Consider the following 12,448-nt stretch of genomic DNA (forward strand, 5'->3'; position numbering starts at 1 on the left):
CTCTACCTCTTCTTGTGCCCTCCACAACCAGCCACTCACACCTCCGTACCGGAGCATCTGGGCTTCTCCTCTGAATATGTCCGAATCATCTTAGCCTCGCTTCCCGCATCTTGTCATCAATGGGAGCCACATGCACCTTCTCCCGAATATCATCATTCCTAATCTTATCTATCATAGTGTGCCCGCACATCCACCGCAACATCCTCATTTCTGCTACTTTCATCTTCTGGATATGTGAGTTTTTAACGGGCCAACACTCAGCCCCATACATCATGGTTGGTCTAACCGCCGCTTTATAGAACTTACCTTTGAGTATCGGTGTCACTCTCTTGTCACACAGAACTCTAGATACTAACCTCCACTTCATCCATCCTACCCCAATACGGTGGGTGACATCCTCGTCGATCTCCCCTCCCCCCTGGATAACCAAGGTACTTGAAGTTGCCTCTACTCGGGATGACCTGTGAATCAAGCCTCACATCCACGCCCACTTCCCCTGGCTCAGCGCTGAACTTACACTCCAGGTATTCCGTCTTCGTCCTGCTCAGCTTGAAACCCTTAGACTCAAGAGCCTGTCTCCAAACCTCCAGCCTCTCGTTAACACCGGCTCGCGACTCATCAATCAGAATTATGTCATCAGCGAATAGCATGCACCATGGCACATCCCCTTGAATATGGTGTGTTAACGCGTCCATCACCAGGGCGAATAAGAACGGACCGCAGAACCTTGGTGTAACCCCATTACAATCGAAAAATACTCAGAGTCGCCTCCTACTGTCCTAACCCGAGTCTTAGCCCCATCATATATGTCCTTAATCGCCATAATGTAGGGAACCGACATACATGTTATTAGTTGAATAATATTGTATGTTTTGAGAAAAATGCACATGTATTTCTTCATTGTACTTGTAGAAAATCACAGTCTTTTCATGAAATATAGTATAAATTAAATAAATTAATTTGAAAGTGTTGCGTGTGGAATGAGATAAATCCAAATGGAACAACATGGCTATAGAAGATGTTTACAAACTTGTCACTTCATTATCCACCGATGTTTAAATCGTGTTTCGCTGATCCTCATAAATTTCTTGATAATAAAAAAAAAGTTGTAAAAACTAAATCAAAATGCTGCTAACACGGATCATGGATTGGTAATTTGACTTGTAAAGAACTCAAGTATTGCAATTAATACACACTATCTAAATTTTGGTATTCCTAGGTTCTAGCAAGCAATCACAAAAAGTGAATATGTAGAATTCTCCTAAGCTTTTGCTCCAATGCCAATGCCAATGCTTTCTAGCATTATGTCAATCAGACGCAAGTTAGGAATTAGGGCCTTTGACTCCCAACATTGCAATAAACACAGCAAACATAGCAAAATTTTCAATCTTCTTCAGATTGTGCAGAGAAAAATAGTTGGTTTAGAAACGAGAACCAGACCACAAGATAATGCTAAAATACTAGTAAAACAAAAGAAAGTAAAGGGACGAAAAGGGTTAGCTCAGGACTAAGCAATCTCCATCTCCAGAAGGTCGAAGGTTCGAGTCGCACTGACCAAAAGTGGAAAACGACTACTACAAATCCATATTAATTACAGCAAAGCCTGAAAGAGCAAGATACAAAGACCACTTTGCCGTTCATCACCAGAGGTTCTTAACAAACTTAGTACTGAAACTTTTTAGCAAAAACACTCTCCATGACCAACATTACACAAATGGTAACGTGTCAAACAGTAGACATTTCAAATTTTCATGTGACGAAGCTGCACAAGTCTAATACAACGACAGGGTAAAAACTACGTTAGAACTCTACATTCTGTACAATATGCTCAATCTAATACAATATCTGGGAAAGATCATGTTCCAATTCCTCAGGGAGAAGTGAGCAGATATTCATTTCTATATATTCTATATCACAGCAAAAATATGCAAATCCTTTGCCTCACATAGTGCAAATTTGGACACAAATGTAACTCTCATCTAAGAGACTCAAAGATAAGCTTCAGTAGTTTCTCAACTCGGACCAGTTTCATCATATGCATTTCTACCTATGTCTGTCTGGTCAGAGTCCAAGTGTCCTGACTCATTATCAGGGAACACCTCAGATTGCAGAGAAGGAACGATATTATTCACGTGCAACCATGTCAGTTCCCACAAGCTATCTCCGCCGAGAGCACCCCTCTGAACAAGTACCCCCTTAGATTTCATTACAACCAAGGTGTTCTTAAGAAGTTCAGGGACTAGCTCCTGAAGCTTTTCACTTTTCTTACCTCTGAGCTTCACCTTCATGTATTTCTCCATCCGGTTGAGGACTCCAAGCCAGAGTTTACAGAAGGTGGTCAATTGAGATAGCTCGTGAAGCAACTGTAAAAACACCTTACTTAAAAGCTTCAAGGCAAGAACAAGCGTCTCTTCCATGTTTCGATAATCTTTCTGTGATGTGAGCTCAATCAAGTCGTCCAGCATTGTGAAAATGACAATATCAAAGCACTGCAACCAGAGACCATGTGGAAGGTAAATTTCATCTACTCCTGTCAAGCACATTTGTAGGGATGAAAGAGCATGATTCCTAACTTCTCTCTGATCCAGACAAACTTTCCTTAGACCCTGTACAAGCCTCAGCCACATTTCCCCTATATCCTGAGACAGCTTCAAAGCTTCTGCCTCCGCCATCGCTTCCCTGGCATCTTTGGACCAGCGTGCTAAACAAGCAACAGAACCTGCCATAAGATCCACCGCACAAGCAGGTCTATCAGCTGGTCCAGTACGGGATTCTGCAAAATTTCTTGCTGCATCATTGCAAAGAACATAATTAGCTGAAGACAAATGGGCTCCCTCAGACATGATGAAACATAGGGCATCAAATCCTGGTTCCGAAGCTTCTGTATGTCGAGCTGTAAAAGAAAGTAATTGAGTAATATTTCGCCATCCCATTTGAGATCGGATATGTGGAGCATTTGCTTTAACCAGCCGACTCACTTCCTGCGTAATTTGTTCGCAATATGCATCAGCTACCCGGGCATCAAGCTTGAGAACAAGATGTAGCGACTTTAGAAGTTCATCTGCGAAGTTCTCTTTATAAGGAAGAAGCCTCTGGCAGATGCGCAGTAGTCCAAAAACAGCTTTCTCAATTAGAGCACAAGGCATTATTGTTGAGTGTACAATATTAGCACTATGTTCATAAACTCCTTGCCAAAGAAGTTCTATTCTATCTCTATTGTTCAAGGTGATTGCAATCAGCAATTCCAAGCAGAACACTGCGGTATCTTCATCCTCTGGGGAACTACTACCCTTCTGAGGTCTCCCTGCAGCCCATATGAGGGCCCTTGCCAACTGCAACAAAGAATCAGCTAGGAGAAACTTACTTCCTGTGAAGATGGTATCGATATGGCATTTCTGAATTGTCTGCAGTGTGCGCTGATGAGCCGCAAGTTGTTGCTCAGTAGGTTGAGACCTAGGCTCTTCTGTATCTAGAGATAGGAGTTGACTAAACCGGCCCATAAGTCCTGAAGATCTTCTGGGAGTACCTAGGGATTGCATATGAGCAGCAGACAATGAATTTGTGAGGGGTTTCCCATGTCCTGGATCAGAACAAGCCTCTGAATCATCAGCTGCATCACTGGCCACACGAGCAGGAAGAAGGCCAAGCTTGTGCAGTCTTAAGATGCAATCCAAGATATTTCTCCAGCCAGTACGGATAAAATCACCATATTCGTTTGCTATATTGAAAACTGTAACAGTTGCCATCCTTGCTTTTGCATCATCGCCAAAGGCTAAAACAGGTTCCTCCACCATTGAGGGATTCAAGAGAGTTGTGAACTTACATAGAGATACTACTAGATCATCCAAAACATCTTCAAGATGATGGCAAGCTGAAATCTTTGCAACAGCCAAGAAACCATCTATACAAGTTTGGTAGACATCCTCATGTTCAGCATGATCAAACACCACAGAGATAGCAGCAATAGTAGGGCCCGACATTATTGCAAACATATCATGGTCAAGGTAGGCTTTAGAATCACACATGATGTATGGAGATGTTTTTTTAGATTTGTGCATCAAATCAATCCAACGGCTTGGGTTCATTTCAGCAAAACCAGCACCTTGTTCTGGTGTTGTCCGGATCTCATTGTTGCAGATTGAATGGTACAATTCAGATAGAAATTCACGAGGAAGATCATTACCTCCATTAATGTGCCGATTATTACGGATGAAATCCTCCTCTGTCATCTTCTTCTTTACCTGAACATTGTGCTGGTCAGTGTTGAGCATTATTATAGAATACGATAACAACAGAGCAGCATCTTTATTAGCTAGAATCTGCGGAGATTGCTCATAGTATCTCTCTGAAAATGCCTCAAGCACCCTTGCTATCTTTTGAGATTCCCCAGGCAATCGGAAAGTTTCCAAAAAAAGCCTCAATGCGGTATCTAGATTCATGTCTTGGAAATCAAATGTTCCAGCAAACTCATGAAGCACCTGGACACAAAATTCATCATGATTTCCAAGAAAATCCCCAACAAGATTCTTATCTAGCCCAGCTGTGAACCTAAAAAAGCAAGCCACACTCTGCGGATCAAGTTTTTCCGGCAATAGATGTGTTCCTTGAAGAAACTCCAGCCCTTTCTTTGGGTCCCTATTAAAGTGATCAGCTCCAATCATTAACCTTCTCTTGATGTACTTCCGGCGACGTACGAATGGTACCCAATGATCAGGATCACTATAGTTCTCACACTTAACCATCCAGAATGGAGTATACTCCTCTAGATTTATTGGAGTGTATTCCGAATCATAGGATCCATTGCCTATCCTCTCAGCCATTCCCTGGATTACAGCAATCAGACCATCCAAAGCAAGAATGTGCATGGCAGACAATGGAGAGTTCACCGGAAATGCACTCTTAGATAATAAGTTCGCAAGGTCTTCAAAAATGTTACTGCAGGTGATATCGCAATCTAAATTTGCATACATTTCTACCATGAAGGATTTTTGTCTGCAAAAGTCAACAAGAGCCTCCATTGCTACTTCCTGCTGCTGGTATGAAGCCCCATAACGACTTTGTGCAAGTCTCAAGACCACACAGGAAAAGAAAGCCTCAAGCTGTAGTTTCAGTTCAGTACGCAAGTGCTGATATAGATTTAGTACAATACTGCAGACCATTGAAAGAATCAATGGACTAATTGACAAACCAAACTGCATTAGATTACGGAATAATTCATCCTGGACTAAACTCAACAATCTGGGGTGACTGCAAATAGCAGGGCCTCCCAGTTCAATGGCTGAGTTAATCAAACCAAGGGCAAATAGTGGAACATCTTCATCAAATGCCATAGTATTTGCTCTAGGACCCATCCCTACATGTTCGACAACATTCAACAAAGAGCACAAGAAGTGAAATATCTCGACCATGCATGGGACACCATATGGCTCTGTCATCAAATGTAGGTCATAAGGAATGTTATCCTTCCCGTTATCACCCATGACCATGCCTTCATCTGTGCTAAGCAGACCTGTGGAAACAGAAGAAGTGAAACCTCCAGAAGGTGGTAGGCTATTATATTCGGAGGTACCAGTACCATTTCCCGACTTGCTACTGAAACTGTACTCATTATCATTAGCAGCAACCTACGTAAAAAGAAATTAACATATAATGCTCCAAACACATTTGGGTAGAAGAATAAGAAGAAAAAGCAAAATATTAATTCACAGGAAATACTCGATCAAATCTGGACTGCTGAGCAAAAAGGAGACAACATATAATGCACTGTATTCATGCCTATTTAAACCAGTTGAACATATTTAAACAGCAGCTCATTGAGTCAAGATCCTAATTTTAGTGCTAACATATTTATGGTACCTGCATAGCAACCCTACTAACTTCAATTATCCTACTGCACAACCCACCCCTGGGCGGAAAAAAAAGAGATGCATGTGCGGACAAAATGAAAAGGCAAAGTAAGCTCGAAGGATGAACTTAGTCAACAGAAAAGAAAAGCTCCCATTTTCTTTGCTCTTCTGATGATGCCCATGAGGCAAGATTGGTCAATGAGAAGATTCTTTTTTTTAGTTCGGGCCAGCTTGCATGCACTTTGACTTATCCAAGGGGTAACTTACTACATTCCACAAGCACATGTACTGGATAAACCTATCCGCTAAGGCTGGACCAGAGCACCGAGTGTTTTAGCTAAAATCCAAATCTGGGATCTCCGGACTGTTACTCCTATTCCTTAACTACTCAATCTCCCCCTCGGAAATGGTTCATGGGAAAAATGTTAACACTACTAAATTATAATATGTTTCGCATTTTTTATTGATTTTGGGGTCCAAGGACAGAAGATTGTGGAAACTTTGATAGATTGACTTCAATAGCTGGGAAAAATAATGTTAGAGACTCCAGCAAAGGATAGCTTTCAGGGATTAAAAAGAATGTGCACCTATACCTCGCTTTTGGTAGAACTGCGCCGTCTAACTATGGAATGTTGCATGTTGTCAACTTTTGGAAGGTGCGCAAAAATACATCTCACGAGTTCATGCATGGTGTGACGTGCTATCCGCTGTAAGAGCTCACTTTTTGTTCCAGCTTGATGAACTACTCTGAAGCATGTGTTGACGATGGTGCAAACATGCTGATTACTCAACACAACCGATGCTTTACTTCTCATGCACGCCAAAAGAACTCTAAGTATCTTCATCAATACAACTTCTTCTGATGCAGGATCTGTCACCTCAAATCTGCAACTAGTCACAGCATCCACAACAGAGTGCATTGCATCTTCAATATTGACAGTATTAATATCAAAAATATCGAGGGTCAAAATCTTGAAAACAGAAGACAATGCAACACTAGTGATTGGTGCCCCAGTTTCATCAGACCGAATAACATCCAGAAATGGCTGGAGATATAAGGCTGGACTGATGGCTTGCCCTGAATGCTGCCATGAAAATATCTGCTTACGCAATGTCTTAAGAGACTGGATTAGAGAGTGTTCTAGCTGATCATCTCCTGAAACATAACGACCACCCCACCTCACGTTTCTTCTCATGACTGCTAAAACAGCACTTACTTCAGAATTAATCATACAAGCTATAGCAGTTTTGTTGGAAGAAGTCTCACAATCTTCTGGTTCTTCTTCAATTGCTTTGATACTAGATTGTAGCCTTAAACGCCCCATTTCAGAAAAATAATAAACTGGATTGTCTTCTGGCTCTGTATTCACTAACCTTCTTCGCGGGGGTTGTTCTAGAAGGAAGTCAAGTCATACCCCTCGTGATCTGTAAAGGACAACAGTAGAATTGAATGTTGTTATATTAAATCTTTGTTAACTTCTATGAAAGAGTATTGAGGTACCAAATGCATTCTGAATAATTCTGCAACATAAATGCCATGTAATTTTCATAGTTCTCAAAGGTAGAGGCATAGAAAAAAGCCAAGGTCTGCTTTTATACTATCTTTAATTGCAGGAGATAAAACAATAGTAACGGTATAGAAAACTCATCCCTTTCAATCTTAAAGTTATTTGATCAAAAGATTGAAACATAGCAACATGATACACAACAGCATAATTTATGGATATCATTGTAACTACATCTTAGTCCCATATTTGCTTTACTGCCGCCACCACACCACATTTTCCCTCATTCTGCTTGCATTCTATACTCGTGCCAAATATTATGCAGCAAAAGAGCACTGGTACTACCACAATTTTACATCTTGGTACTCTCAATTATGGCACCAAACAACACGGAGCTTGGATTAGTAAAAGGAATTGTCCCTCTGGAAGGTAGAGAGGATGAAGATATACCATCTTATGGTGCTGCCAGATTCCAGATGTAAAGCTGAAATATGCTAATATAATGTGATTAATTAATAAGAGAGTCATCAAGACTCAGAGATACAATGCCTAATCAGGTTGTTGCCCAATTGTCTTTCCGAAAGACTGTTTTTGCAAAAAGGATAATTAAGTTGATGCCCATGCATAGAAGCAGAAAACTTTCTGCCCTCTAAATCCAGCATGTAAGCATAACATTATATTGTAAGTCGATTTACCTATTTTGCTGGCTGCTATCACAAGTAGGAATTTTCTACAGTGAGGCAACAAGATTCCTAAACGACTACAGACTACTCACCTATTACAAGGACTGGATTGTGAATTTGACTTTGGATATGAATCTGGCATTGGTATATCCACTTATCAGTAGGTAATTAGTACGTTTTGAACAATCTATTGAAAGTAGCAAGCCCATGTCATTCCCATTTTACACAGGTACATTTAGGCAAATGGTAATTCCATGTTACACAGGTACTCATTATGCAGTGCATTTCTTCATCACCCTAATTAGATATCACATTGTTTGCCAAAAATAGAAAAGTAACACAAATAAACATTTGAAGTACTTCCACACCTTCCCTTGGTCAGAAAAACTCACAAAGAGAAAAGAAAAACGAAAAAAGGGTACTACAGTCCCACAAATGTTCCATGAACTACCACAGCTAACTAGAACAAGTAAGACTCCTGAAAACTAATTGACATTCTTTTGGGATAAAAATAAAGAAGAAGACATGCACAACGCGAAAGAATAACAATTCATTCAGCAAGGTGATCCAGGATTTGAACTTTGTGGGTTTGAATTCGAAATGCTACCACAGCACATTTGATTTACTACGTTAAAAATCTATTATTTATACTTATCCAACGAATTTTAGAACACATATACAAGGTCTGAGCCAAAGTTACAGGGTCGGATTATGTACCCTAAAAACCCTCAATTTTCAAATCTTAACTAGATGGAAATAATATCTTAAACTTAAGATCAACAACTAAAATGTTGGAGATCCAAACCACTAATTGTAACACCAAAACATATCAAATTATCCAAAATTGATTACTACAAACAACTCAACAACTTGTCAACAACTCTAAGCATTTTATTCTTTTCTGTGAATGAAATTGATATAAACTAAAAACAAAAACTATATTCACAATGTTCTGTCGATAATTGATCATCAAAAGGAATATTTTAGTAAAAATGTGAACAATTGAAGAATAGAAAGTAAAGAAGAGCGAAACTAAGTAAGATCAAGTGAAAAATGCTTTACCTCAGTTTGGATCTATAGCTGAAGATGACTAGAGAGACCCCCGAGAGAGTGACGAAGAAAATCCAGAAAAAAAAGAGAAGACTAGTGAGAGAAAATGGAGTTTTTCCGTGAAGAGAAAATCTCGTATTCCTTCATAATTTTGACTTCACATTCTAAGCTCTATAAATTAAACGGTAAAAAGTATTTATAACAAGTTAAGTATTTATACCTTAAATTTTAAAAAAAATCTTGAGTTAATATATGTATGCACGGATATTATAAAGTTTTTTTCATATTATCAATTATTTTGACCAATTATAAAAGATTGCTTTCCATGTTTTTAAGACTCACAACTTTTATAAAAGATTGACCAATTATTAGAGTAAATTTTATGGATAGTCATTCAATTTTGTGTTAATTACCCTGAAGTCACTTTTCTTTTCTTTTTTTGCGTTATATAGAAATAATTCAACTTTGTGTTCATTAGCCAAAAGTAACTTTTCTTTCTTTTGTAGTTTTGTTACACAAAAATTATTTTACTATGTTCTAGTTATCACAATAGTCACTTTGACCAAATTTTATAAAACTTTCACATGAAAATCTATTATACCCTTGACATTATAAATCCCTCATTTATGTAATACCTTCTATATTATATACTGTATAATATATTTTTACCTAGGTATTTTACTTATAATTAAAATAACTTAATATTATTTGATTTATTATTTTTATAATAATTCAACATTTAATTTTCCCTTAACATTAATTTTCAAGATATAGAGATAGCATTATTAAATTTGTTAGTAACATTACTATGAATAAATCTCAAGTCAATATTCTTAACCATACATAATGAAATATTTTTGACAAAAATTATAAAATTAAAGCTCACAGATTTATTAGTCAAGCCGTATTCGTTAATCAAATAAACAAAATACCCACATTTAGCACATTGATACATCAAATTAATACTTTCAAAAAAAAAATATTAACAGATAAAAGCTTTAAAAGACTTAATATCAAACACAAATATCTTTGAATTTTTTTGAAAGTTTTACTGACTATAAAAACGATCATTTGTTATTTAAAATATATTTTTTTGTCATTTTTATGTTTCAATATATGTTCATGTTTGAATATAACTAAACAAATTGAGTGTCATGACAAAATTAAATATATGAATATATTATAAAAAGTTATTTTAACTATAGGTAAAATATCTAGGTATATATATATATATATATATATATATATAAAAGGTATTATATACTCAGAGGATTTATAATGTCAAGGGCATAATAGATTTTTCAGGTGAGTTTTATAAAATCTGATCAAATTGACTATTGTGATAACTAGAGCATAATAAAATAATTTTTGTGTAACATAAGAAAGAAAAGTGACTTTTGGGTAATGAACACAAGGTTGAATGATTTTTACGTAACCAAAAATAGAAAAGTGACTTTAAGGTAAGAACACAAAGCTAAATGACCACCCATGCAATTTACTCTTTGACAATTGCTTCTAATATTTGTATAAAGAATTATCGGCAATTATGTTTTAACTGATATAATGCTGCATATTCGTTTGCATAATCGATATATAAAATTTGCACTCTTTTTTATTTATGATTTCCAACTTGACTTCTCCTTCCGTTAGCAGAATCATAAGATATGTCATGGGCGGCTTTCCAGCCATGCCCCATGATCCCTTGGACGCGCCCCGTGGCGTCCTGGCCAGCCTCCCAACGCCCGTCGCCACGGTCGGCCCCGTGGTCTCGGCAGCTCCAAGTGACAAGCGCGCATGTGCCTCTGTCGCCCCACCGATAGCCATCGCCAGCGCCCAGCCACAGGCAGATGCCAACAGCACCGCGCGCGTAGACAATGCCGCGCGCGCAGACCCTGATGCTAAAGACAAAGTTGCTGCCAACGGACTTGTTGCTGCTTTGTAGAAGACTAAGTCCTTTTCATTGTAAATATAGAGTAGTTTTGCTGCATTTTCTTTAAGTGTGATTTTCCAGCTTTTATAGATCTAGTCATGTAACTTTGGTTTATTTTTTTTAAGCATTATTAAGGGGGACCAAGCAATCAAAACTTTCAAGCAAGCAAACAATTCTCTGTACTGGTGTCTCTCCCCCGACACCGTCTTGTTTTCTGTAATAGCTTCCATTCAATGCAATCAAGCTTTCTTTCATTCTCAATTCTCTTTTCTGCTCTCTTTCAATTGCTCATGACATTGGTTTTCTCGTACGGTACTGACAATCTAGTCTAGCGTACGGAGGGGACCTCAGTTGGCGGACAGCAACCGTACTGATATCGGTTGCTTAGCCTTACGTCGCCCTTCCAAGGAACTTCAGGAAGGCGTCACGTAACAGTCGGTATCAGAGCCTAGGCTCGACATCGGACGAGGGATTATATTACAATTACCACCATTTCTGACCATGGTGAATTATGGGGATCGCATCGCGACCCTTGAGGGAACGGTTGACGCATTACGGCCCATCGTGAAAATGGTGCCCGATCTAAAGACCAGCCTAGTGCAAAGGTTGGACGACCTGGGCCGCAGACTCATCCAGGCCGAAGTTGACATAGAAAACATCAGTCACGACTCTAAAGGAGACCGGCAAACAGCACCCACAGAGGCACCTAAAATTTTTGGTAAATTTGAGGTCCTCCAGCAGGAGCGTGCCGAGGATTTAGCCAACAGGGAACAAGAGGCAGACAGGGTGACTGCCATGCAACAAACTATAGACAACTTGACAGGCCAACTCAATGTTGTTAATGCTGCTTTACAAGGCCTACTTCGAGGAGGCGGAAACTAATTTGGGGGTGGTGTGAACCTCGCCCATATGGCACAAAAGCTGAAAATTCCTGAGCCAAAGCCATACAGTGGAGCTCGGAATGCCAAAGAAGTGGAAAATTTTATTTTCGACATCGAGCAATACTTCAATGCCGTGGGAGGCCTAGAAGAAGCTAAGAAGGTAGCAACTGCTGCCATGTATCTTCAGGGTGATGCCAAACTCTGGTGGCGGGTGAAGTACGAAGCCATCAAGGCTGGTGAAGATGCCCTCGAGACATGGGCGGAACTGAAGGCAGCCATACGCCTACAGTTCTTCCCCGAAAATGTTGAGTACAATGCCAGGAGAAAGTTGCGGGAGCTCCGCCAGACCAAATCAGTGCGAGATTACGTGCGGGAATTCTCCGCGCTCATGCTAAACATCCGTGACATGGGGGACAAAGACAAACTCTTCACCTTTCTGGAAGGGTTGAAACCTTATGCCCGGATAGAGTTGCAGAGACAAAGGGTAGACACGTTGCCTAAGGCAATCCAAGCAGCAGAGTGTCTTGGGGATTACCAAGTGGAAGCCCGGAAG

The 12,448-nt window shown here is 39.4% G+C and overlaps 1 protein-coding gene across 1 annotated transcript; it reads right to left on the reverse strand.

Moving 5' to 3' along the window:
- Positions 1-1,551: 1,551 nt before the first annotated feature.
- On the reverse strand, positions 1,552-9,247 carry LOC104116593 (ARF guanine-nucleotide exchange factor GNOM). The gene is made up of 3 exons (XM_009627478.4): positions 9,097-9,247; positions 6,440-7,271; positions 1,552-5,624 (listed from the first exon to the last, which is right to left on the reverse strand). The coding sequence occupies exons 2-3, from the start codon at positions 7,169-7,171 to the stop codon at positions 2,013-2,015; spliced, it is 4,344 nt and encodes a 1,447-aa protein (XP_009625773.1). The 5' UTR covers positions 7,172-7,271; positions 9,097-9,247; the 3' UTR covers positions 1,552-2,012.
- Between the last annotated feature and the right edge of the window lie 3,201 nt (positions 9,248-12,448).

Source organism: Nicotiana tomentosiformis, chromosome 10 (assembly GCF_000390325.3).
Source record: "Nicotiana tomentosiformis chromosome 10, ASM39032v3, whole genome shotgun sequence".
Taxonomy (NCBI): Eukaryota; Viridiplantae; Streptophyta; class Magnoliopsida; order Solanales; family Solanaceae; genus Nicotiana; species Nicotiana tomentosiformis.